Genomic DNA, 26,340 nt, shown 5'->3' on the forward strand with positions numbered 1-26,340 from the left:
TATCGGGTCCCATCCTGTTACACCTGGGCTTTGTTGTTGGCACCGTCCTCAGAAGCTGGTCCGGTCTTTGGGGCAGCAGGGCTGACCTGGATGGGCACGTTCCTCTCGGGAGCGGCCGGCAGTGCCAGCTTGGGGGCCTCGATGCGCAGCTGCCCATCCTTGGACAGGGAGCAGGTCAGCGCTTCGGCATCCACCTCCTCGGGCACGTCCCACTCCCGCTTCAGCACCTCGTACTTGTAGGAGAAGGAGCCCTTCTCATCGACATTCTGTGTCTCCTTCTGCCCCACCAGCACCACCTTCCTGCCCACCACCTTCACCGACAGCTGCTCGGGAGCAAAGTTCTTCACGTCCTGGCAGACAGAGAAGCCGTCCCCAGAGCCCTGGGTCAGGGTCGTGCTGCTGGTGCTCGGGGTGTGCTCCGCGGTGATAGCTCCGTGATTGCTCAGGAGCTGCTCAAAGCTGCTCATGAACTCCCGAGCTTTCTCCATCTCCTGCTGCAGCTCGGTGAAGATGGTCTCTGCGTGCGGCCACAGGGTCCTCACTGTGCCCAGCCGGCTGGCCAGGGAGCTGGAGGCGAATGGTGCGAGGTGCATCCGGCAAAGCATCGCTGCTGCTGCTGCTGCTGCTGCTGCTGCTGCTGCTGCTGCTGCTGCTTCGGTCCCTTTTCCAGTGGTTTGGAAGCGTTCTGCTCCGCTGCTGCCGTCCGAGGTTTTTATACCCGTTCGCTGGAGGCGTGGCCTTGTCCCGCACATTATGTCACCCTCGGGAGAAGAGCTCAGCTCGTTCCAGCCCGTTCCAGCTCATTCTTGTTACTCATCCGTGAGGAGAGGCAGCGCTGACGTCGTGCCCGGCATACCTTCGCCCTGACTCTTACAGCTCTGCTCTCCTGGCTTATAATTAGCAGCATCACCTCAGCCTCCGAGAGGGATGCCTGAGCCACCCTTGCCAAAAATCTGTGCCCTTTGCATTTCCCAGACATGAAGTGAGTGTGGGCTCGTCTCCTACCTGCTTCCCCCCACCCTCAGCTGTGGCCCATTTCCCCCCATCTGTGCCCAGGGAGGTTTCCTCAGCTGAGACCAGAAGTCAGTCCGTGGGCCCAGGTAGGGTGTACAATGAGGTGCTGAGGGGTCAGGACAGGATGGGGGTGGCCAACAGCGAGAGGGGCTCCAGAAAGTGCAGGAAATGCCTGGCAGCAGATGACACGGGACATGTACTTTAGGGATGGGACTAGTCCCTGTTCTGGTAGAACTGTCGAGCTCCTGGCACAATGGAGCTTGGCGCTCCAATGATCCCCCGGAGGGGGGGCCAGGGAAGGGCTCTGTAGCCCCCCAGCCATGGCCCCATGGGCCCTGCTGCATCACGATGGCTCTGCAGAAACCTGAGCTCCCAGCAGTGACTGCGGCTCCCTATTTGTGGCATGTGACTTGTCCCCAGAAACAAGCGCTGCTATTTTGGCTGGTGGATAATCAGCCTCTCAAAAATAGGCGATGGCTCCAGGAGGGTGCGTGGGGAGAGAGTGTTCTGGAAGGGACACACCCCTGGGCAGGGGAGAATAAAATCCGCTGCTCCCCTGCTCCAGCCACTGCACCGAACAGAGCTGCAGCACAACCAGGAGCACTCGTTGGGAGCAGAGATGCTTTGCCGCCTGCACTTTATGCCGCCCATGTCCAGCTCGCTGTTCCCGTGGCTGGGACCCATCCGCACCCTCTGGCCACATCCAGGCACCCTCTTCGCCGAGCTGGAGCGGGAGATGAGACTGGAAATGGAGAGGGCTCGGGAGTTCATGAGCAGCGTGGAGCAGTACCTGACCAGTGGGAGCAGCCCCGGGCGACTCGGCATCACCACAGACCGCGCGTCCAGCACCAGCGCAGCCCTGACCCAGGGCTCTGGGGACGGCTTCTCTGTCTGCCAGGACGTGAAGGACTTTGCTCCCGAGCAGCTGTCGGTGAAGGTGGTGGGCAGGAAGGTGGTGCTGGTGGGGCAGAAGGAGACGCAGAGCACAGACGAGAAGGGCTCCTTCTCCTACAAGTACGAGGTGCTGAAGCGGGAGTGGGACGTGCCCGAGGAGGTGGATGCCGAAGCGCTGACCTGCTCCCTGTCCAAGGATGGGCAGCTGCGCATCGAGGCCCCCAAGCTGGCACTGCCGGCCGCTCCCGAGAGGAACGTGCCCATCCAGATGGGGCCGGCGGTGGCGCAGCCAGCTGGCAGCACTGAGGAGGGAGCCGAGCGGGCCAAGGCGTGAAGAGGAACAACGAGGGTCCAGGCTGAGCCTGGCTACGGGGGCAGCTGCTGGCCGCAGAGCGGGACCGCGCTGGCAGTGCGTGATGGCCCGGGGGGTGGCGTCTGCCCAAAACATGCGGCTTTTTGATATATAATAAATATTCCTAACTTTTATTTGTGTGGTTTTGGTGTTTCTGGTTTTGCCCAGCCCCATGCTTTACAATGCTCCTGCCTGTGCCCACGCAGCGCGATGGCAGGGTGGGGAACGGGGCTGTACTTGCACCGGGCATGTCCCTGGCACCTGCCCGGGCAGAGGAGGTTGGGCGGGGGGCTCCAGACCATCTACAGCACTGAGAATCCCCGGGAGGTCCCGAGCATCCCCCTGGGTAGCCTTCGGACAACCGACTCCCATCTTTGGGTTGGTGCTGGAACACTCCCGTGTGCTGCCGCTGCCCTCCCTGGCCAGTTCTGGCCCGTTCCAGGCGCTGCCCCCAGCTCCGCGCACCAGCCCGACACTCAGCCGTGCCCCCCAGGCTCTCAGAAAAGGCCGTGCGGGCGGAGCCGGTTCTTAGGTACCGGTCAGGAGGCGCGGTCACGCTCCACGCCGGGCGCTTGGCCGCACCCCGCGCCGGCTGCGGGAAGGCGGAGGGCGGCTCACACACCGCATTTGGAGAAGAGGGCGTGGCCATGCTCCATATTTGCGGGAGTGCGCGGAACGCGCCGTGCGCCGCCGGACCGGGAGCGGTACCGGTTACCGGAGTGGTGGGTGGGTTCCTCCGGGCACCGACGGCTCGGCATCGCCCCGTGAGGGGCTGTCGCGGTGGGGCGTCATGACGGGACCTCGATCCTTCCTGGGCGGTTCACGCCACCCGCAGTCCCGAGTGGGAGCTCTGCTCGCGTTCGGGACAGCGGGTGACGTGAACCGGCCCCGGGAGCGCCGTCCCGGGAGCGCGGGCCGCGCCCCCCCCGCCGCCGCGGACTACAGATCCCGGCGTTCCCGGCGCGCAGGCGCAGTGAGCGCGGGGCGCACGCCGGGCCCGGCATGGCGGAGCCGGAGGCCGCGCAGCCCGGGCGGCCCCCGCCGGGCCCGGGAACGGGAACGGCGGGGACGGCGGGGGCGAGCGGGGGAACGGCTGGAGGAACGGGATCCAGCGACCCGGCACGGCCCGGGCTGAGCCAGCAGCAGCGGGCGAGCCAGCGCAAGGCGCAGGTGCGGGGGTTCCCCCGCGGGAAGAAGCTGGAGAAGCTGGGGGTCTTCTCGGCTTGCAAGGTGGGGGACAGCGGGACAGGGAGAGCAGGAGGTGGGGTTCAGGGCTGTGCATGAATGGGAGATGAAAGGGCGGGCACGGGTGTGGGTGCAGGAGGGGGTGCAGGGGATACAGGAGTGGGGGGTCAATGCTAAGCAGGGGTGGGGGATGAAGGACGAGGGTGAAGACCTGAGTGGGGGATGCAAGAGGGAGTTACAAGGACGTTTATGGGTGTAGGAAGGGAATTTAGGAGCTGCAGGAGGGTGAGTGCAAAGAATACGTGGACAAAGGATGCGGGATTGGGTGCTGGGATGTACATGGGGTGCAGGACTGGGGTGCTGGGCTGTGTGCAGGCAGGGGGTGCAGGAAGAGTGTGCTGAGTTGTCCAAGGAACGTGCAGGGATATCACTGGACAGGGGCTTCAGAGTCCTGGGGGAGTGTTGGGATGGTGGGTGATGCAGGGTGGGGACTGAGAAAAGCTGGGCTCAGTGAAAAGGGGTAGGTGGGAGCTGGGGAAATCCTTTGACCACAGAAGGCAGCAGCCTCAGTGCATGGCAGTGCATGGCAGTGCATGGCAGTGCATGGGCCTCTGCAGCGACCATTCCTGTCCCTTGTCCCAGGCCAACGACGCCTGCAAGTGCAATGGCTGGAAGAACCCAAACCCCCCCACAGCCCCTCGAATGGACCTGCAGCAGCCAGTGACCAACCTGAGCGAACCGTGCCGGAGCTGTGGCCATGCACTGGGTAACTGCTGTGGGACCTCCTGGGCAGGGTGAGTGGTGCTGATCCCAAAGTCTCACCGTGGCTTTCTCTCTGGCACAGCGGACCATGTGTCCCACCTGGAGAACGTCTCGGAGGAAGAGATCAACCGTCTGCTGGGCATGGTGGTGGATGTGGAGAATCTCTTCATGTCAGTGCACAAGGAGGAGGACACAGACACCAAGCAGGTGTATTTCTACCTGTTCAAGGTGCGTCTGGGGCTGTGCATGTCTCACTGCCCCACTCATGGGGGGACTTAGGCAGAGTCTCTGGTCACTGTGGGTGAGTGGGGGCTGCTGTCCCACTGTTTGAGCTTGGTTGGAGCTGGTGCTGAAGCTGTGGCTGTGAACCATCCCACAGCCCAGAGATCTGGAACGCTGACCCTCTTCTGGAGTGACTGCTCTCCTGGCCTTGAATTCCTTAGGGGTGCAGTTTCTAGGGGATGAATAGGTGTGCTCCGAGGGCAACACCAGTGCCTTCCTGGCTGTAGAAGTTAGAGCAGCCCCATGGCAGCATTCAGCCACCTCCACCATTCCTGAAGCATCTGGTTACTGGGACTCTACTGACCATGTCTGATGGTGTCTTTGTAGCTGCTGCGGAAGTGCATCCTGCAGATGAGCCAGCCTGTGGTCGAGGGGTCCCTGGGTAGCCCCCCCTTTGAGAAACCAAACATTGAACAGGTGAGGCTGCTGCCAGGCTTGTGCACTGCCCTGATGATGACTGTGTTCTGCTGCTCTTGCACAGTCCCCTCACTCTCTGGGATGCAGCATGGAGGAACCCAGCGCATCCCCCAGCACCCTCCCAATGTCCCATCCTCTCCCCAGGGAGTCCTGAATTTTGTGCAGTACAAGTTCAGCCACTTGCCGCCCAAGGAGCGTCAGACCATGTATGAGCTCTCCAAGATGTTCCTGCTGTGTCTCAACTACTGGAAGCTGGAGACACCATCCCAGTTCCGCCAGCGCTCCCAGAATGACGATGTGGCCACCTACAAGGTCAACTACACCAGGTGAAGGCAGGGGGCCACTGAGCCAACCATCCTGGGGTCTAACTCCCAGGACTCTCCCCAGCTCTCCTAGACTGTCAGTCCACTAGGAGCACAGGCACCCAGTGGGGCCAGTGCTTTTAAATGTTAGCTATGCCCTTTGTCCACCTGCTCTTCTTGTCCCTGCTCCCAGAAGCATTTTCCCAGGAGGACTATGGTTCCTCTGGCATCTCTGCTTCCAGCTCTGTCACCAGAGCTCCTTCCTGTCCCACAGGTGGCTGTGCTACTGCCATGTGCCACAGAGCTGTGACAGCCTGCCCCGCTATGAGACCACCCACGTCTTTGGGCGCAGCCTCCTCAAGTCCATCTTCACGGTGACCCGCCGGCAGCTGCTGGAGAAGTTCCGGGTGGAGAAGGACAAGCTGGTGCCAGAGAAGCGGACACTCATCCTCACCCACTTCCCCAAGTAGGTACCCATGGTGGAGATGGCTGCTGGAGCGCTGAGGGGACTCCTCCTTTGGGATGCTTACATGCTGATGTGCCACTCCCTTCCAGGTTCCTCTCCATGCTGGAGGAGGAGATCTACGGTGAGAACTCTCCAATCTGGGAGGCTGATTTCACAGTGCCAGCTACAGAGGGTGCCCAGCTGGTGTCTCGCCCAGGTATTTCAGGAAGCAGCTCCCCCTGTTTGGAGGCTGTGGGATAAAGGGTCAAGGTGTGGCAGTGGCTGGGCTGCCATGGTGTGACGAGGTGTTTTCCAGTGGTTGTGGACACCATGGGTCTGTTGCAGCTGCAGTCAGCACCGTTGCTGTGCCCACCACTCCTCTCTTCAGCAAGAAGCTCAGCAGCAGCAGCTCGGCTGCCAGCCTGGATGCCAGCACCCCAGAGCCCCTGCCAGGTAAGGTCACATGAGCCCATACCAGAAAGCTGGAACTGTCCATGGTCCCTCCCAGCACTGGATGTGCTGCTCTGCTCCCATCCCAGGAGAGAAGCGGAAGCTACCTGAGAGCCTGACACTGGAGGATGCCAAGAGGATCCGTGTCATGGGAGACATCCCCATGGAGCTGGTGAACGAGGTCATGCTGACCATCACGGACCCTGCTGCCATGTTGGGCCCTGAGGTATGGGATGTGGATGCTGGGTTGTCTCTGGCCCTCTCCAGGGCCCACAGAACTGCTTCCCCAGTGTGCCACGGTTGAGTGCATTCCCAACAGAGGGTATGCAGGACCAGTAACCCCCCCGTGCCCCCAGACCAGCTTGCTGTCGGCCAACGCGGCGCGGGATGAGACGGCGCGGCTGGAGGAGCGCCGCGGCATCATCGAGTTCCACGTTATCGGCAACTCGCTCTCACAGAAATCCAACAAGAAGATCCTGATGTGGCTGGTGGGACTGCAGAATGTCTTCTCTCACCAGCTGCCCCGCATGCCCAAGGAGTACATCACTCGCCTCGTCTTTGACCCGTGCGTGGCTGGGGGGTGTGGGGGGGCTGGTGTGGGGGGCTCCCCTCACCCTCGGCCGTGCTGCCCGCAGGAAGCACAAGACCCTGGCACTGATCAAGGATGGACGAGTGATCGGGGGCATCTGCTTCCGCATGTTCCCTACCCAAGGCTTCACAGAGATTGTCTTCTGTGCTGTCACCTCTAATGAGCAAGTGAAGGTGAGAGCCGGGAGGAGGGAGATGGGCACACACGTGTGCCCCGCAAAGCCTGGTGTGGGTAGGATGGTCTCTCTGTAGCTGGTGGAGGGCTGCCCAGCCCCTTGGGCAGCCAGACCTGCTCAGCTCTGGCCAGCTCAAGCAGTGGTAGTTGCTCCAGGACATCTTCCAGCTGCCACTTTCATGGGTGGGAAGGAGGTGTTTATCACAATTGAGGCTGCCTGGGCACATCCCTGTCTCATGGTACTTCCTGAAGGGCTATGGGACGCACCTGATGAACCACCTGAAGGAGTACCACATCAAGCACAACATCCTCTACTTCCTCACCTATGCAGATGAGTACGCCATTGGCTACTTCAAAAAGCAGGTGGGCTCCTTTCCCTGGGAGCTGGCCCCACCTGTGCTGCACACCTGCCCCCTCCCACCTATGCCCTCCCACCTGCCCCTCTCTCCTAGGGCTTTTCCAAGGACATCAAGGTCCCCAAGAGCCGCTACCTGGGATACATCAAGGACTATGAGGGGGCGACCCTGATGGAGTGTGAGCTGAACCCCCGCATCCCCTACACCGAGCTTTCACACATTATAAAGAAGCAGAAGGAGGTACAGCCCAGGGGTGAACAGGAGAGTGGGTGAGCGCTGCCAGCCACCCCTTGAAGGCAGGGGAGAGGTGTGGGGCTGTGCTGGCCCTGACAGCACCCTTGCAGGGCAGGAGGGGAGCCGGGGTTGTCTCTGGACTTGCAAAGTAGGGTCCCACATCACATGTGGCTTTATGGAGCATCCCACAGCCCCACTCATCTGCTCCCTTCCAACCCCCATTCCCTGCAGATCATCAAGAAGCTGATTGAGAGGAAACAGGCGCAGATCCGCAAAGTCTACCCAGGCCTGACCTGCTTCAAGGAGGGTGTGCGGCAGATCCCCATCGAGAGTGTCCCTGGCATCCGTGAGTGCTGGCAGGGGACCTGGCAGGAGGGCTCTGTCCTCCCTCCCCATGGCCACAGTGCAGACATGGTGATGCTGACCCTTGTCTTCCAGGAGAAACGGGATGGAAACCACTGGGGAAGGAGAAGGGGTGAGTGCCGCATGGGGGTGGGGGTAGACCTGCAGCAGCAGGGCTGGAGGCTCGGCACAGGCTGTCTTGGCATTTTCCTGGCCCTGGAATGCAGAGAGGCTGATGGTCATTGGCTTTGTCCTGCAGGAAGGAGCTGAAGGACCCGGACCAGCTCTACAACATGCTGAAGAATCTCCTGGCCCAGATCAAGGTGTGGGCAGGAAGGGACCCTCACTCTGGCATGCCTGTCTGCCTGACAACCCTCAGAGCTGCCTCCCTTGGGATGGGCTATACAGGGCTTTGTCCTTGGGGACTCCTGGGGTGACCCAGGTGTGGGGGGAGCAGGACCCCTGGGTGCTGGAGTGAACAAGGGTTGTGTGTTCATTGCTTCCCACTTCTCCCCAGACCCACCCCAGTGCATGGCCCTTCATGGAGCCAGTGAAGAAGTCAGAGGCACCGGACTACTATGAAATCATCCGCTTCCCCATTGGTAGGTTGATGTGTGCCCTCAGGACAGGATTGCAGAGGGGGCTGAGGACCCCACGTTAATTGTGAGGTCTGTGCTGGGGACTCATGTTTGGGGTGGTGGGAGCCTCAAGATAGCCCAGAGTGCAAGAGGGATGAGTTGGGACCCGTGTTTGGTGTCCAGCTCAGTGGCTGGGGGGTGCAGAGGCCTCGGCAGGGGTGCTGACCCTTCCCCACCCACAGACCTGAAGACCATGACGGAGCGGCTGAAGAACCGCTACTACGTCACCAAGAAGCTGTTCATCGCCGACCTGCAGCGCATCATCACCAACTGCCGCGAGTACAACCCGCCCGACAGCGACTACTGCAAGTGTGCCAACACCCTCGAGAAGTTCTTCTACTTCAAGCTCAAGGAGGGGGGGCTCATCGACAAGTAGTGGGGGCTGGCCTAGACCTGTTGTGGCCACCGGCCCTCTCAGGGGAGGGACAGGGCTCCTGTGGGATCCAGCCCCACTCTCTCTGTTGGTAGGAGCTGCTGGAGGGATTGGTGCTGCTGAGCAGCCTGGGGAGCTGGGCTTTCCTTCCTGAGGAGCCACAGGGGCTAGGGGGGCTGGTGCTTTTATCCCTGAGGTGCTGTGGCTGCCTCTCCTAGGGAATGGGGGTGAGGATGGAGCTGCCTCACCAGGATCTGCCCAGGGCAGGGACAGCACTGAGCTCCTGCCTCTACCTGGGGTGGGGGAGCCCCCTGACCCCTGTGCATCCCCCCTACCCAGGATCGTGCCTTCTGCCCTGACTCCCTGTGACAGGGCAGGGGCACACAAGTGCTTTGTTTTCTGCTCCGTCCACGTACAGGCAGCCCCTACCCCTCACACTGAATGTACAGCGGGGTCAGCCCTGCACTGCCCGGAGCGGTGCTGCTCCTGGGCCAGGATCCTGCTGGGTGGGGGGCTCTGCCCTGCACACTCAGCTCCTGCTGCCTCTGTCAGCTCTTCCCTCCCCCCGGGGCAGGTCTGCCTTCCCTGCCTGTACATCCCTCCCTGCCTGCCCCTGCTGCCAGCTGGGGGTAGGGGGCTGCCAGCCCCAGTTCTGCCCCTCTGAGTGCCAGGGAGGGTGGCTGCCCGGTGCTGTGCTGGCCTCTGCTCCCGGCTTCACTGTGGCTGGCAGCCACCTCTGCTCATCTTCCCCCCTTGCTCCCCCCTCCTTGTGCACCCCACTCCTTTCCCTGCCCCTCACTCCCCCATTCCATTTACTGGTGTTTTCGTTGGTTTGGTTTGTTTGTTTTGTTTTGTTTTGTTTTTTTAAATAAACGTCCTTGTGCAGCCCCAGCTCCATCCTTGAGGCTCACCCTAACATGTTGGGGAGGGCAACAGGAACAGCTCGGAAGGGGGAGAGTGTGAAGATCCCTGTGGATGGGCTGGGATGCCCTGAGCAGAAGTGGGGGTGCAGGGGAGGAGGTTGGGGTTCACGGTGCTGCACCGGGATCCCAGACAGTCCGGGGCGCAGGGGCCGTCTGGATGCGGAGGGGTTCTGTGGGAACTCCGCTCGCTTTTGGTTTTGGCTGCGATTCCCAGCCGGGGTTCCTGGGGGTTCCCCGGCGGCTCGGCTCGGTTCGGCTCGGCTCAGTTGGCTTTAGCGCGGCCGGCATGTCCCCCCCTGGCTGGGCCCTCCCCGTGCCCCGCCCGCCGGGACCGGCCCCACGCGCCGCCTCCAGTTTCGTTTCCCGGCTGCGGCGTCTGCGGGACCCGGAGAAGCGGGGAATGGAGCTCCGGGGGTACCAGCGGGAGGCGGCGGGCCCGGCCCTGCGCGGCCGCAACAGCATCGTTTGGCTGCCCACGGGCGCCGGGAAGACCCGCGTGGCCGTCCACGTCTGCCGGCGGCACCTGGAGAGCCGGCGGGGCGGCAAGGTGGCCGTGCTTGTCAACAAGGTGCTGCCCTGCTCCAGGACCGCGGGAGCCGCGGGTGGCGGTCCTGACCGGTGCTGAATGTGGTCCTGTGGGTGCAGGTGCACCTGGTGGACCAGCACACAGAGAAGGAGTTCTGTCAACTTCAGGACATCTTTAAGGTGACGTCCATCAGTGGGGACACCAGCCACAAAACTTTCTTCGCCAACCTGGTGAAAAAGAACGATGTTGTCATCTGCACAGCCCAGATTCTGCAGAACGCCCTGGTGAGCACGGAGGAGGACATGCACGTGGAGCTTACAGGTAGGCACTAGGCTATATATTCTGCTGGCCTCATAGCTGTGGCCAAGCCCTCAGCTAAGCAACCACCTCACCCTGCTTCCCTTCCTGGCCTGGAGCAGATTTCTCACTGCTGGTGATAGACGAGTGCCACCACACGCACAAGGATGCCGTCTACAACAAGATCATGCTGAGATACCTTCAGCGGAAGCTGAGTGGGGAGCAGGGCCTGCCACAGGTCCTGGGGCTCACAGCATCCCCTGGCACTGGGAGGGCAACATCCTTTGAGGGAGCCGTAGAGCACATCCTGCAGGTGTGTCCTGTGCCCCCGGTCCTGCTTCAGCATGGCTTCTCCTGGCGTTCAGCAGGGTGTCCCTTGGGGTGGGACCTCCCAGGTGTGTAGGTGCTGGGTAGCCCAGAGGAGTCGTCCCCAAATTCACGAGGTTGCCAGCGAGCACCACGCACTGCATTGTCCTGGGAAGCTGGGCTCAGGGTGGAAGCAGGGTCTTTGCCTCTCAGATCTGTGCCAACCTGGACACTGAGAAGATCACATCGATGCAGGACGAGGTGCAGCTCCTACAGAGACATGTCCCCCAGCCCAAGAAGCAGTATGACCTGTGCCAGGAGAGAGTGGAGGTGAGGGAGGGCTGCTTGGAGCCATGGGGCTGCTCACTGGGTGGAAGATGAGATCCCCAAGCCCTGCTGGCTGAGGGGCTGTGTCCCTTCACCCGTTTCGCTCAGGCCAGTGTGAAAAATCAGTTGACCCAGAGCTTTGGTGCCAGGGGGATCCTACAACTGTCTGGGTCCCGCCATGCAAGCAGCCACAATTCCTGGGTCCTGAGCCCCTCCCTGCTCCCAGGACCCCTTTGGTGAGCAGCTGAAGAAGGTGATGGTGCAGATCCAGCAGTTCATGGGGAAACCAGATCTCCCACGGGACTTTGGCACACAGATTTACGAGCAGCGCATTATGGAGCTGGAGAAGAGAGGTGAGGGTGCAGCGTGTGGGTGTGGCAGGTCTGAGCCGCGGGGACAGGCTGTGACTTCGGTGTCCCCTGGCCCCGCCAGCTACAGAGATGTTTTGTCGTAAGACGCGGGTGTGTGCCATGCACCTGCGCAAGTACAACGATGCTTTGCTGATCAATGACACCGTGAGGATGGTGGATGCCTTGCAGTGCCTCCAGCAGTTCTACAGCACTGAGAGGGATAAGAAGGACCCCACTGAACAGTTCCTCACTGCCACGTTTGAGGGTAACAGAGGGGCCTGGAGGGGGGTGATATTGGCTGCGTTTTGGGTGCAGGGAGTGTCCCTGACACCCCGCTCACCTGTGCAGAGAACAGGGCGAGCCTGCAGGCACTCGCTGGGGACCACCACTATGAGAACCCAAGGCTGGGCAAGCTGGAGGAGATCCTACGTGAGCACTTTCAGCCTCTGGGCACTTCTCGTGGCATTGTCTTCACCAAGACAAGGCAGAGTGCCCACAGCCTGCTCAGCTGGCTGCAGAGCACAGCCACGCTCCGTGGGCAACACATCAGGGCTGCTGTCCTCACTGGTGCTGGCTACAGCAACCAGACCAGGCACATGACACAGGTGAGTGAAGGGTGGGCAAGAACTGGACCGACCTCACTCTGCATATTTTGGGGGTGCTGCGGGTGCTGCCCAGGTCTCAGAGACCTGCACAGCTGCTGAAGCATCACCCCCCGTCTACAGAATGAGCAGCAGAATGTGATCAAGCAGTTCCGTGAGGGAGCCCTCAACCTTCTCTTCTCCACCAGTGTGGCCGAGGAGGGCCTGGACATCCCTGAGTGCAACATTGTGGTCCGCTATGGGCTGATGACCAATGAGATCTCCATGATGCAGGTGCTGCCCAGGTTCCCTCTGGCCCTGCCAGGATCCCCCAAAGCTGTGGGGGTGGGACATGAGGGCTTTTGCCTTCCCTGCAGGCAGCTCCTTGGGGACGAGTCCAGCCTCTGGCAGAACATCTCTTTGGCAAGGCGCATGGAGGGTGGAGGTGGCTCCGTCCTCAAAGGGCAGCACAGAAGGGTTGGCTGTGTCCCTCCTCTGCTGACTGCAACATTTGGACCTTGCCCTGCAGGCCCGGGGCCGTGCCCGTGCTGAGAACAGTGTCTACTCTGTCCTTGCCAAAGCCAACAGCAGAGAGGTGACCCGAGAGCTGCTCAATGAGGACCTGGTAGACCTCATGAAGAGGGCGATTCAGGCAGTGCAAGCTATGCCTGAGCAGGAGTACCACCAAAAGGTGGGTACTGGGTGCTGCCATGGGCACTGGCAGGGCCAGGCAGCTCTTGCCCCCCTCTGCTCCCTGCATTTGGCTGCCTGGTCTGTCTCAGGGAAGCACCGGATCCTGGGATGGTGTCGTGTGAGGGGCATGGGGCAGCATGTGCCCATCCTGCCCTGCCCTGCTTGCACTCCTGGGATGGTGCATCCCTTGGTAGCCACGGATCTTGCCACATCTGCCATCTGTCCTTGCCTGCAGTCCTGTGCTGACCCCTGTCCCCCCAGATCCGGGAGCTGCAGCGGGTGGCTGTAGCCAGCTGGCTGATGAAGGAAGCCAAGATCAGCGAGCAGCGGCAGCTGCACGACCCGGCCTCTGTTCGCCTGTACTGCGTCAACTGCAACACGGCCGTGTGCCGCGGCAGTGACATCCGCACGGTGGAGGGCATGCACCACGTCAACATCAACCCTGAATTTGGGTAGGAGCCTCACATGGGCAGGGGTGAACAGGCAGATGGGCAAGGGTAGAACCAGCCTGCTGCCAGCTTTTTCTCGGGGACCTTGGTATAGGGAGATTGCAGGAACTTTGACTACGGGAGCACCTGTGATGACCTGTTCATGTCCCCTGGGCCATCATCCTCACTGTCTGGTGGCTCCTTCCTTCCAGGTCGTATTACAGAGTTTCTTCTGGGAAAATGCAGTTCCAGCGGACTTTCAAGGACTGGGAGCCTGGCTGCCGTATCTCCTGTAAAGCCTGCAGGCAGGTGAGCACCACAGTTCCTCTATGTCTGGAGCCCAGTCAGGGCTGGAGGGACAGGAAAGGCTGTGCCTTGTGCCCCAGCTCATAGCTGCACATGCCTGTGTCATGTGTGTGCTGCGGGACATGGACACAGGCTGTCTCCAAAGGAGGGACATGCTTTGGGAGCAAGGAACTTCTCCATCCCTGTGTGTGTGGCCCTGCAGCCTGGGGATGCTCTGTGTGCATTGGGTAACTCTGCCCATACAGGACTGGGGGATGGAGATGCTGTACCAGCAGGTGAAGCTGCCTATCCTCTGCATCAAAAACTTTGTGGTGGAGACACCAGCAGAGAAGAGGAGGTACAAGAAGTGGGGCTCTGTGACATTCCCTATCAAGGCGTTTGACTATGTGGAGTACTGCTCTGACACCTATGGCGTGTCCTTCTAGCACAGGCTCTGTTCAGAAGAGAACTATTCACAGGATATTTTCAGGGTTCTACATGAAAAGGGGATGCTTCTTCAACCCTTGGACAGAGGAGTATGGCTCACTCTTCCTCGCTGGTCTGAGCCCCAGCAGCACATCCCTAGCTGGAGGCCATGGCTGCTGTAGGAGGTTTGCTGCATCCACGTAGAAAGGACGAGAGGCTGGGATTGAAAACCACCCAAACCCTTCCTTGCTCCCCCTGCTGCTGCTTTCTCCTTCACCACCCTGCCAGGAGAGCCATCCTTTTCTGTGGGTCCAGGACATAGCCCAGTGCTTCTCCACTCCAATTTACGAATTCGATGTGTCTCCATTAAAAACACACATGCTAGACTGAAGGGGCAGGGTGGCTTCATCACTTGTGGCAAGCGCTGGCTGGGCACAGGAGCCTTAGAGGGCGGACATTTCCCCAGAGCCAGGATCCACTGTACACGGGTCTTCCAGGGGACAGTGGACTCTGTGAGGCTGTCCCGGCCCTACCCCACCCGCAGACAGTGTCCTGAGCGCCCCATTTCACTCAGCCACCCACCCAAGACCGAACCTTCCCGAGGCACAGAACGAGCCTAAGCCCATCTGGGGCAGCCCCGGGGATCCCTGCGGGGCTCCAGTCGTCCCTTCGGTCTCACCTGGGAGCGCCCTGGGAAGCCTTTTTGCGTCCGAGCTGCGGGGCAGCCGCGGGGCTCGGGCGCAGGACCGGGCCGGCTTTGGGGCTCGGGATTCGGTACCGGGAGCGCGGCCCGGACCGCGCGTCCGCCCGTGCTGCGCCGGCGCCAGCCGCTAGAGGGAGCCCCGGTCCGGGCCGGGGCATGACCGGGGAACCGGGAAACGAGCCGGGGGGAACCGGGGATGTTCAGGGAACCGGGAAACGAGCCGGGGGGAACCGGGGATGTTCAGGGAACCGGGAAACGAGCCGGGGGGAACCGGGGATGTTCAGGGAACCGGGGATGTTCAGGGAACCGGGAAACGAGCCGGGGGGAACCGGGGATGTTCAGGGAACCGGGAAACGAGCCGGGGGGAACCGGGGATGTTCAGGGAACCGGGGATGTTCAGGGAACCGGGAAACGAGCCGGGGGGAACCGGGGATGTTCAGGGAACCGGGGATGTTCAGGGAACCGGGAAACGAGCCGGGGGGAACCGGGGATGTTCAGGGAACCGGGAAACGAGCCGGGGGGAACCGGGGATGTTCAGGGAACCGGGGATGTTCAGGGAACCGGGAAACGAGCCGGGGGGAACCGGGGATGTTCAGGGAACCGGGAAACGAGCCGGGGGGAACCGGGGATGTTCAGGGAACCGGGGATGTTCAGGGAACCGGGAAACGAGCCGGGGGGAACCGGGGATGTTCAGGGAACCGGGGATGTTCAGGGAACCGGGAAACGAGCCGGGGGGAACCGGGGGATGTTCAGGGAACCAGGGGATGTTCGGGGAACCGAGAAACGATCCAGGGGATGCCCGGGGAGCTGGGGAATGTCCAGGGAACCGAGAAATGATCCAGGGGATGCCCGGGGAACTGGGAAACGATCCGGGGGATGCCCGAAGAACCGGGAGATGTTCAGGGAACCGGGAAACAATCCGGGGGACGTCCAAAGAACCGGGGGATGCCCGGAGAACCGGGCTATGATCCGGGGGGCCGGGGGATGATTCGGCGGGACTGGAGGATGATCCGGGGGACGCTCGTGGAACCGGGGCATGATCCAGCGATACAAGCGGCTGCAGCGCTCGTACCTGCTGCCCCACGTGTGTCCCTTTCCCGCGGGATCCTGCCACACGAGTTGGTGCTGGCCCGGGGACACCCCGTGCCAGTAAGCAGCACGGATGCTCGGCAGATCACGGGTGACTCTGTGGGTGGTGGGGAGCTTCAGAAGGGCAAGGACGTGTGCAGGGGACCAGAGTCCTGCTCCTGCCTGACTTTGGTACCAGAGGCTCCGCAGTGTCAGGCACACATATCCCGCTTTTAGGTAGAGATGGCCCCGGGGAAACCAAGCTCCTGTTCATCAGAAACTGGGTAATGAGGCCATTTGAGTTATTTGTAGCTCCTTGTGGGCTGGGATGGCCTCCCCTCCTGCTCCCTAGGCAGGATCCCTCCCGCAGGGACCCCAGACCATTTTGCTCAGCTCAAATTGCCCTGATTTATGCTTAGAGAATTCACGTTGTGATTTAGCACGGTGGGTGCCCACAGCACTGGGTGATGCAAGCTCTCACCAGCCCTGGTAGATTCGTCTGTCTGCTTGAGTGCCCCAAACCAGAATTTCTGTAACAAAACTTGCCCCTTTTTGAGGGGGTGCAGCTGACTTCATGGGATATGGGGCCAGGACAGCACTGTGAGTCTCTGTGGGTTTTGCAAGTGAGTCTGTATCCAGCCTCTGCTTGTTCTTCCCTCTGCGTCCCTGCTTTAACATCAGCTGCATCTGATTTCTCCTTCCCAGGGGCTCGGTCACCTTGGGCCTGGTGGCAGAGAGCAGTGGAGCTGCAGTGATCGGTGCTGCGACCTTGGTTGGTGTCCTTCAGGGCTGGCATCCTTCTGAGCCTGCATCCTTCTGAGCCAGCATCCTGCAGGACTGGCATCCTCCAGAGCGGGCCTCCTGTGGCCAAATCCCCAGGCTGGAAGAAGTCTGTGGCTCGAAGTACCTTTGTTTATCTCAGCTCCCCAAAGCACTTATATTCTGGCCATCGCGACTCGCTGCCTGTAAGCAGAGACGGGCACCATTAGCCCCACAGCAAACAGCCACTGCAGTCAGTTCTGCTGGCAGAAACACCAGGGGGTGAAGGGGTTTGCCCCTGGACCACAGGCTGCCAGCATGGGCACAGCCCCAGGAGCGCCTGTGGCCTCCTGCCCCAGCACCCCCTGTGCCCCCGGCAGCCGGGTGTGCTCACAGAATCAGGGCAATGCAGCAATTTATTTTTCACAGCTCATTTCATTTGTCATCAGTGCATCAGAAAGCACTGATTCCCTTCTCAAGGCACCAGCTGGAAAACCTCCGGCTCCTCCACCTGGCAGTGCCTCAGGTCAACCCTTTCCCCAGGCTGGTGTTTAGTGGGACTTAGAGCTCAGCCTGTTCGACTTATCAGGAAGGAGCCTGAGATGTGACTTGATTACAGCATGCAAGTATCTTCCCGGGGAGAAAACTGCTGGGTATTAAAGGGCTCTTTAACTTGGCAGAGAGAGGAATAATGAGAACTGGGGCTGAAAGATAAAGTCAGGCAAATTGAAATTTGAAATCCAGGGCAGGTCTGCAGCAAGGAGGGCACAGAGCAGCCGAAGCAGGATCCCAGGCACTTTTATCAAAGGCATGCCTGGGGCTGAGGGTCCTGTCCTGCGGGTGGCTCCATCCTGCTTCGTGTTTCTGGCTCAGGCAGCATCAGGATGAGCAGCAGGAGTCTGGTCGCATCCTGAACGAAGGGGATGGGGACTGAATTTTGCTTCCCAGGCACATCTGAAAATCTGGCTATTGCACAGTATCTCTCCCAGAGCCCGGGAGCACATCAGACCCCAAGATGACCTTTCCTGGGACAGCTGGAGTTTCCCTCTCTGTACCAAGGGAAATTCCAATCTTCAGAAAAGTGTTTGTGGTGGAGGTATTCGATCCCGAAAACCAGAAGCCCTCTCCCCATTTTGTTCCTGCATCCCTTCCCCGCTCGGCGCTGACCGACGGCCGCATGTCGAACGATTCCCGCCGGCAGTTAATCCTGACTGTTCGCATGTCAGGATGCTGGTGGATTAAACAAGGGGATTAGCATCAAACAATTTCCCTCGCGCCCCGACCGGGAGGCAGGAAATATAATCACTGCTGGTTTATTCTGCTTAGGTTGAAACAGCTCCTGGGCATGTAGCGTGCGATGCCATCCGAGCCGTGGCACAGCAAGGCACGTGCCCAGGGCATCGCGGGAGCACCGGGGCGAGGAGGACAGGACCAGGGGCTGCTCATCCCAGGGGAATCAGGAAGGTGCCCCTGCTGCGTGACACTCGGGTACCAGCTGAAGCCTGTGCCCGTGGCTGTGCCCAGCCATGCGGTGCCAGTGTAGAGGAGCCATCCCGGCTTGGGGAAAGGGCTGCAGCCCTTCACTGGGTGTCCCCAGGAGGGTACAAAAGCTAGGACTGGGGAGACTCCAGCCCCTCACAGTCACTGAGCCCCCTGGCACTGTCCTGCTGGCTGCTCCTGCCAGCCTGGGCTCAGCTGTGGATGGCAGAGGATGGAACAGCCTCGAGGATGTGAAGGCAAATCTGTTTTCCCAACAGCTCCTGGTTTCCCGAGCCAGGGAATGATGATGCTGCTCTGATCTGAAGGCAACAGTGCTTCAGGCTGCCAGCTTTCATCCCAAGCTTGGTATCCACCTGCAATCCCAGGGTCCCTGGTCAGTGCCAGGGCACAACCCTCTGCTCTCAGCCTAATCCTGGGGCTTTGATGGAACAAGCTTGTGCAGCACTGACTGGACACAACAGTTTGACTTCTCTTCAGACCAAAGCACTGTGGGAGCATCTGGACTCACATCCCTATGTCCTTCCTGGCCCAGATCTTTTGGTCCCTGGAGCTCTCTTGGCTGCTTTCCTCTTAGGAGCATTCCCAGGGCAGCCAAGTCCCCAGGTCAGCTGAGAACAGGACCATCATATATGCCCACCTTGTTTTTCTAGGAAAGGTCTAAAAATACCATTTCAGAGCTGTGTGGAAAGGCCTGAGCAGATCCTTAGCTACTGAGAGTCAGTTGATTTACAGCCTGTAGCCTGTGCGTGGTCCCCCTGTGCAGGGGCAGGGACAGTCCCTGGGCCAGGGCACGTCTCTGTGGGGCAGAAGAGCAGGGGGGCTGCAGGTCCCCCCTTCCTCAGTGCTGCTGGGGGTGGCCACTCTCCTTCTTGCCATTTTTGGGTGACTCTATTTGGTCCAGGCACTGGCAGGATGTGGCAGGGAGGGGATGTGCACAGTGGGGTAAGACCCAGGGACAGCTGGCAGGTGCTGGCACAGTCTGGGGGCTGTTCGGGACCCCTGGCAAAAACTGCAATATCCGAAAATTCTCAAACAAAATTTCATGCACTAAATCTTAGGGCTGCAATTCTGCTGAGACCTGGCTTTATAATTGGATCTGTCAGAAACCCGTCACACTTAATGTGCAGCTGCCAGCATGCGTGCAACTCCTCAGTGACTGTGCTGGCTCTGCTGGGCACCAGGAAATCTGGTCCTGGGATTTTCCAGCTTGAGGAAACATCTAGTTCATACCTAAACCTCTAACCCTGTGAAGAGGGCAGTGCAGGCCAGCCCTAGTTTTAACTCGAGGTGCCCCCTCTGTGCCAGAGAAGACAGTGGGATGGGGATGATGCTGGTGAGGCACGAGAGCCCAGAGTGCGTGTGTATTCTTCACCTGACTAATCAAACCCGTTACGCAGTGTTTGATTAAAGGCTACAAAACATATTATCTTTGATTCTTCCACTTTATTTTTGTTGCCTTCATTTGTACCTTGGAGATGAGAGTTGCTCTGGTACTTATTAGTCACAAAGCCCCAACCTTGCGCTGCGTTCCTGCTATCTGAGAAATGAATTATTAATGGTGCATTAAACAGAGACTGGAAAGGGGCCCTGGGACACTGATAATCAGGAGCTAATTGAGGAAGAAATGAGATACTGCTCCCGTTGGAGAATGAGGACTGTGCAGCGCTGTGATACCAAAGGTGACCCTGCTAAAATTCCTGGGCCAACTACACCCGGCTCTGCCTGCTCAGCCCTTGCTGGTGGCTCATGTGTGCACCTGGCAAGGATGTTCTCCCTGACTGGGATGTTCACCCTGGCTGGGATATTCACCCTGGCTGGGATATTCACCCGGGCTGGGATGCTCTGCCCTGGCCAGGATGTTCTCTCTGACAGGGATGTTCTTCCTGACACGGATGTTCTGTCTCAGGCATCAGAGAGAAATCAGACAAATGCATTCGTGGCCCTGGAAAGCTGCTGTATCCCAGATTTTGATGGCATGAAGCAGAACCCAGGGCTGGCCAGGAGTGTGGGCACAAGCAGCTCTCTGTGTCCTCAGGGATGATGTCCCACCTCAGTGGTGGCTACTCAGGATGCTGGATCCTGCCTGGACCTCATCTGGACTCCTTCACAAGTGACTGGGGCTGAACAATTCCAATCAATTTTATTTGTTGTCCCTTACCGTTTTCCCACACAGCTTTCAGCTGGGGCCTGTCAGATTTCTCCTCTTCCACTCTGGCTGCATTAAAGGTTCACCCCAGCCCTGGCACCACTTGCCTCAAGGGTCCTGTGGGACATTGCCAAGAGATCTTGAGGGCTGGAGAAAGATGGGAGCATGGGGGATTGTCACTGTCACTGGCCTCCCTGGCCGTGGGCTGCTGCTCTGGCAATGTCAGGCTGACATGGGCCCAGAGTGTCCCATCACCTCACCTCCCCAAACCCCAGGGGAGGGTTGGGTTTAGGACCCAACTATCCTGTTCCCCCCTTGGTGGGCTCAGCACCGCTCCCTCCCAATACCCAGCCAAGGCTCCCTGCTCCAGCTCTGCTCCCACATCACGCTGAAGCAGCCACAGCTCACCCAGACTCCTTGCATAAATATTTATGCAGTGATGCAACACTTTTCTAAATATAAAGCTTTATCTGAAATTTCATTTAAACATTAAGTGTAGATAATTTATTTATAATTAATGTAGACATCAAGCCCCATCTCTGGAATGCCTGTGAGCTTTCATTTATAATTGGGAGGTAAGTCAGGAGTTAGAGGCTGGGCTCTTATCAGTTTCATTTTAATTTTCCTCCTACAGCAAATCAAGCTGGTGCAATTCATTTCTCATTAGAAGGAAGCACAAAACTCTCCTAAAATAACAGTTTTATGGGGAACAGGTAATAAAACCATCTCAGTTCCTCTTCTCGCCTTTGATAATGTTACTGGGGCTCACAGATCCCTTCAAAGTGTTGCTCTTCCTTAAAAATAAATCCATTAAAAATTAAAACCACTTTCCTATATAATAAAATTTACTCCCTGCAATTATGCAGAGGGAGCAGTTATCGGTCTTCCATAGATTTTAATTAAAAGTTACAATAGGAAGGAAATAACAACGGCCATAAAATAACAGCAGCCTCTGCCTTAACAATGAGTTATTGGTGCCCCTATCACTCAGGTGCCTCTCAAAGTGATGCCCAATGCTGGTGAGAGATGCTGGGACCAGCAGGTTCCAGGAGCAGTGCCAGGGGTCCCTCTTTTACTCCTGAAGCTGTGAGGGAGTTCTGTACCCACTGGTGCCCAAATGGGTGCTCAGCTCAGCTCAGCTCTGACCCATTTGTGCTCTTGTTTCTGCACCTCAGTTAGAGAATGGGGCCTTCCTGCCTGTGGTACCCATGGGGCGGGGTTAGGGTTAGGGTTAACATTGCCCTGCTGATGTGGCTGTGCAGATCCTGGGGTGCAAACCACAGTCCAGCTCTGTCGGGCTGTTGAGCTACAGCTTCTCCCCATTAAATCCCTCAAGGCACATGGGTCCCAGCTGGGTTCATCCAGCATCCCCGAGTCCTTCCTTGGGAAGCGTGCTCTGGCAGAGTGGAGCTGTGGAAGCTGTGCGTGCCTGGCCCAGATATTTTACAGAGCTCATAGAGAGACCATCAAAGGCAGCTAAAAATAGCAGGTGCCCGGGATGGCGCAGGGGCTGCCGGTGGGAACGCGGTGCCTCTGTCACCTGTGAACACCTGCTCATGTGGAAAGAGGTGCAGCACTGGAAAACCTTAGTCCATGTTTACAACAACTCTTCCAGAGTGCAAACCTTTGCTTTTGTGGACACCTTAGGCTCAGTCCGAATTCAAACATGGGTGTTTACCTGGCCAGTGCCCCACACCCACTCTGGCTGTGGGGCTGAACTTGCCAGTTGGCCAGAGCTGGATCACTGCTAATTGGGTTGGTGAGAGATAGGTGAGAGCCAAGACACTGCTGCACTCTCTCCATGTCAGCTTTTTTCTGACATGTTACATCCCAGCATCCCACAACACATGTCAGCCGCCTGTCAAGGGAATCAAGGTGAATTGAACCACCTGGAGCTCAGCTGGGCCCTTACACCCAGGCTGTGGACTGCGGACCAGTCCTGCCCTGTGCTGGGCAGGGGCAGTGCAGCCTCACTCAGCTCCCCGTGGGCTGGTGCTGCCCAGCACTGTTGTTCCTTTAACCAGTTACGCCTGTCAAGTGTTCCACTCCTCATCACCTTCTCTGGGTCCTGGCTGTGAAGGTGCTAAACCCCCCCGATCTGGCTCTGAAACGTTTATTAAATCTTTATGGGCTTTTGAAAAGATTTTAATTCCCTGACAGTGCTGCTTTCACTGGGAAAAAAAAAATAAATTATGACTCAATGAGAAATTACAGCTCAACAGCTGCTGAACGGCCACGGCAGCTGCCGGAGCAGCTTGGCACAGCTCAGTGCGGTGGCCAAGGAGCCAGTGAGCCTTCCTGGAAAGTGGTGCTGGGCCTGAATCACCCCACGCCGACCCTCCTTGGCTGTGGGGCCCTGGCTTGGCCCCTGAGCACAGTCCCTCCTCTGCCCACCTGTGTCCCATGGCCCTCGTACCCAGAAGCCTGAGTTCTGCCTGGTGCTGTCCCTGCCATGCAGGGCCAAGGAAGGAGATAACTCTAACTGCACCTGGAGAGCTGGGCACTGCAACCAGCTGGTGTCATGGGACTCCAGTGGGGGCTGAAGGAGGGATCCTCCTTCCCTGGAGTCCTGTGTTTCCACATTTGGGATTGGCAATGTCTCAATAGCATCACATCTAGGAAAGCTTGTTACCCCTACCCATCACCTGTCTCATTGGAGAGGTGCCACAACAGTGTCCCTGGGCAGCACCAGCACCTCCCTGTGTAGGGGGATGTCAGAGCTGCTAAAGGATGTAGAACATTGGTGTAATTGTAAAACTCCTTGTTTACTGAAAGCAGAGCTGCTGAGCTCCAGAAATATGAAGAAAGAGGAAACGTTGCCCTGACAGTGCCCATTCCTTTCCGGCAGTGCCCATTCCCTCATAGTTCCCTCCCTCCTGGCAGTGCCTGATCCTGTTCCCTTGGAGAATAATTTCTGCTTCTACAAGTGCACAAAGTTGCTGTACAGAACTGAGAACAGGGTTGGGAGAAACTTTGTGAGCAGCTACAGTGGGACGGAGGGGTTGGATGTGCTGTGCCTTCTGCTGCTCTGTCCCATGGCACTTCAGGGTGCTGCAGCTGGAGATGACCGTCTCCTTGTTTAGAGTTTTGTCTTCAGCTTTGGGGATATCTGCAGCGAACCAAAATGTTTGAGGGTGACTGTGGTCTTGGCATAAACAGTATCTCGGGGAGAAGCAATGTGAAGGGCTGCCCTTGGAAGAGGGAAGCCAGAGTTGCTGTGGAGGGGATGAAATTCCCTCCAATGCTGGGAGCTGTGGGTCAGGTAAGAGACCTCATCTCTGCAGTTCCTGATCCCCATGTCTGGAAGTGGAGTACAATCCCTTCCCTGCACTGTGGCAGAGGCAGGATGAAGCCAAAAGGGTTAAAGGGATTAAAAAATGTGTGGAGGAGTCCCAGCCCTACCTCTGCTCCTTGGAGAAGAAGGCTATACCATCATCATCAGAATTCTGACAGCCAAGGTACTGTAAAGTTTGAAATCCATTAGAGTGCCTGTAATTATTTATAGGGAGGAACAAAAAAACCCATCCTACATTGTGGAAATCAGATGGCACAGCAAACAAATGCACCAGCTTTGGCAAAAGGGCTCTGAAAACCCAAAGTGATTTATGATGAGCCAGGATGAGGCTCAGTGGTGCCACACTGCTGCTCCTGGGGACCTGGCTCTGACAGCAGCAGGAAAAGGGACTCCTGGTGTGTAAAGGTGGGATCTGCTGCTGATGAGCCACCTGCTTGTGTTCCAGGATCTACAGAACTAGAAATAGCTGACTGGGACTCCCTGCTCCTGGTTTCACCCTCCCTGGCAGCTGGTGGCCCTGAGTCTCCTGCAGGTGTGGGCACCTGTGGGCTTGGAGGGGTTTGGAGCAGCACGTGCTGTGCCCCGACTTCTGCAGCCTCCAGCCTCTGCCAGTGGCAGCACGAGGCCAATCACACCTCTGCCTCTTGGCATCAGTTCCGTGTTTCAGTGGAGGCAGAGTAGCGAGCAGGCAATTGCTCTGGGAGACAGGAGCCCCTGGGTACCTGCTCCAGAGGAGAGGGCTCTTGGCCAGAGCAGCTCCCTCCCAGCTGGGCTCCAAAGCTCAATTAGCAGTTTTGGGTAGTGCTTTGAGATCCTTCGCAAAGTGTCCTGGTGGAGGGCAAAATGTGATTATATAACGTGTCTAGACAGCTTATTCCTTGGGGCGGGCAGCGGGACGCTTTTATATCTCCTCTCCTGTGTCAGCACTGTGTGGCCCCGCTGAAAGGTTCTGGGAGCTGCTAAAATATTAACAATGATGACAGCGACAGGCCAGCTCAGACTTTTTGCACTTAAATTGTTGATCTTAGCACAAGGCAGGAGCATGTAAGCAGAGGCGCCTTTGCCTGGCGGCACCTTGTGCTCCAGCTGCGACGACTGAGGAGCAAGTAACATTTCCCTGCAGTCCCCCTCCCTCCATCCCGCCCCTGGCTCCGGTTCACTCTCTTGGAGCAGCCGGGCTGCCCGGGAATGGCCAAGGTTCTTGTCCCTCCCTCCGCTGCCTGCTGGGCCTGGCTCGGACCAGAGGCTTTGCCATCGGCAAAGAACTGCAGCCCCCGGCGATGCCACCTCCCTGGAGAGCCGAGCTGTCTGCTGCCACTCAGGGTGCGGGACTGGAGACCCTCTGAGACCTGACCCGCCATTCTCCGGGACGCTGGTCACATACGGCATCTCAGTACCCAGAAATTCAGCTGCCCTCCCTACAGCCCCGCTGTGCCACCCTCCTTTGCGTTCCTAGCCACACACCTTACCGACCCCCAAAACCCCCGGGAAGGGCCTGGGGAGCCCTTGCATTCCCACCGTCCCAGCCCGGGGCAGCCGTGACCGAGGGGTGAGCGACGGGAGGATGTCCCCGAGCTCCTGGCGCCGCTGCGGGATGCAGCTGCGGGATGCAGCTGCGGGATGCAGCACCGGGATGCGCCGCCGCGCTTCCCCCTCCCACTCCGTGCGGGCGCGCGGCGCCGAGGGGGGGTTGGACCGCGGCGGCGCGCGCGCTGCCTTCATCGCCCCCCCCTTCCTCCTCCTCCTCTTCCTCCTTCTCCTCCTTCTCCTCCTCCTCCTCCGAGAGCGCGCTCGCACGGCCGGGAGCGAGAAGCCGGCGGGAGGATGCTGCAGACGGCGGCGGAGCCGGGCGGCTGGGCAGGTAGGGCGGACGGGGGCGGCCGGGCTGTCGGTACCGGCGGCCGCGGGGCTGGGTTGTGGGCACGGGGAGTTGCAGGCTTAGGAAAGTTGCGGGAGGGGGGAGATGCGCTGGAGGGGCCCCGGGAATCGGGATCGGGGCCGGATGTTCGCCCGGGGCGCGCGCCGTTCCCCGCGCTCCATCCCGGAGGAGCCGGGCAACGGGGCGGGAGCTGCGGGGGTGGCGGAGTCCCGGCCCCACTGACCACCCGGAGGGGTCAGGCTAGGAGGGAAACTTTTGAGCGGAACTTTACCGAGGCCTCGGCGCGGCCCCTCTCCGGCGCGGGGCGGAGGTTCCCACGCCCCGCGGGACCCGCTGGGTGCCGGTCACCCCGGCTCGTCCCGCGCTGTGGGGTGCACGGCGTGGGACCCCCACGGGTGTGTGCCGGACTGCGGTCAGCGGCGGCACCTGGGCACGGGCGGTGTTGGCCCAGGTGTCGGGGTGTGCGGCCCTGCCGGGGCAGGGGGCGGTGAGTGGCCCTCGGGCCCCTCTGGGCCCGGCTGTGCTGGTCGGCGTGCACAGCACGCCCTGCGTGTTCCCTGGGCTGTTCGCAGGGCGCCTGGAGCTGCGTGCGTCCATGCTGGGATCGGGACTTGGAGAGCTGTGGTGGGAATGGAGCCGAGGCTCTGGCTGCCTCCACGGGGACTCTTGGCCCTTACGGAAAAGGACCTTGAGAGAGCTGTACAAAAGCGCTTTTTTGTTGGCTGTGTCTCCGGGTGGGAACAGCGGGGTTCCCTGGTCCAGGAACGTGGAGGCAGAAGCAGGATCTGCGCTCATCACATTGATCTCTTTCCCCTGGCTGTTATCAATAGACTTTGCTGTTAACTTGGAGCAGCAGTGAGTTATGGTGGAAGCTTTTAAGGAGTTTTCATCGGGATGGGCAGGGCTGGGGCTTGCTCTGCCCCAGAGCAAACCCCACGGATCCCAGTACAGGGACGTGCCTGTGCCTGCCCTTGGCAGCGCCACGGCAGGGCGGTGAGCGCAGATCCTCCCGGATGGGCATGTGGGAAAACAACATCCT

The 26,340-nt window shown here is 59.4% G+C and overlaps 5 protein-coding genes across 5 annotated transcripts in view; 4 read left to right on the top strand and 1 right to left on the bottom strand.

The window, feature by feature from the left end:
* Positions 1-17: 17 nt before the first annotated feature.
* On the bottom strand, positions 18-991 carry LOC134053234 (heat shock protein beta-11-like). Its single transcript, XM_062508121.1, has one exon. The coding sequence runs from the start codon at positions 750-752 to the stop codon at positions 18-20; it is 735 nt and encodes a 244-aa protein (XP_062364105.1). The 5' UTR covers positions 753-991.
* A 468-nt stretch (positions 992-1,459) lies between these two features.
* LOC134053283 (heat shock protein 30C-like) lies at positions 1,460-2,254 on the top strand. The gene has a single exon (XM_062508213.1). It carries the CDS (start codon positions 1,634-1,636, stop codon positions 2,240-2,242), a length of 609 nt encoding a protein of 202 aa, XP_062364197.1. The 5' UTR covers positions 1,460-1,633; the 3' UTR covers positions 2,243-2,254.
* A 1,008-nt stretch (positions 2,255-3,262) lies between these two features.
* KAT2A (lysine acetyltransferase 2A) lies at positions 3,263-9,779 on the top strand. The gene is made up of 18 exons (XM_062507838.1): positions 3,263-3,490; positions 4,088-4,211; positions 4,290-4,435; positions 4,817-4,906; positions 5,051-5,232; positions 5,483-5,674; positions 5,764-5,870; positions 5,999-6,106; positions 6,193-6,329; positions 6,460-6,668; positions 6,739-6,865; positions 7,119-7,229; positions 7,319-7,462; positions 7,688-7,802; positions 7,895-7,931; positions 8,058-8,121; positions 8,316-8,400; positions 8,619-9,779. The coding sequence occupies exons 1-18, from the start codon at positions 3,263-3,265 to the stop codon at positions 8,810-8,812; spliced, it is 2,400 nt and encodes a 799-aa protein (XP_062363822.1). The 3' UTR covers positions 8,813-9,779.
* Positions 9,780-10,114: 335 nt separating this feature from the next.
* DHX58 (DExH-box helicase 58) lies at positions 10,115-14,277 on the top strand. The gene is made up of 12 exons (XM_062507898.1): positions 10,115-10,300; positions 10,378-10,579; positions 10,678-10,868; positions 11,075-11,191; positions 11,415-11,541; positions 11,621-11,803; positions 11,887-12,143; positions 12,264-12,413; positions 12,649-12,810; positions 13,074-13,264; positions 13,453-13,549; positions 13,792-14,277. The coding sequence occupies exons 1-12, from the start codon at positions 10,133-10,135 to the stop codon at positions 13,969-13,971; spliced, it is 2,025 nt and encodes a 674-aa protein (XP_062363882.1). The 5' UTR covers positions 10,115-10,132; the 3' UTR covers positions 13,972-14,277.
* Positions 14,278-19,629: 5,352 nt separating this feature from the next.
* ZNF385C (zinc finger protein 385C) overlaps positions 19,630-26,340 on the top strand; it is a 60,986-nt gene continuing 54,275 nt past the window's right edge. The window contains 6 exon segments of the mRNA XM_062508495.1: positions 19,630-19,660; positions 20,017-20,091; positions 23,868-23,954; positions 24,596-24,745; positions 24,949-25,145; positions 25,148-25,283. Of these exon segments, the coding sequence (XP_062364479.1) occupies positions 19,630-19,660; positions 20,017-20,091; positions 23,868-23,954; positions 24,596-24,745; positions 24,949-25,145; positions 25,148-25,283 (676 nt within the window).

This window comes from Cinclus cinclus, chromosome 24, assembly GCF_963662255.1.
Source record: "Cinclus cinclus chromosome 24, bCinCin1.1, whole genome shotgun sequence".
Taxonomy (NCBI): domain Eukaryota; kingdom Metazoa; phylum Chordata; class Aves; order Passeriformes; family Cinclidae; genus Cinclus; species Cinclus cinclus.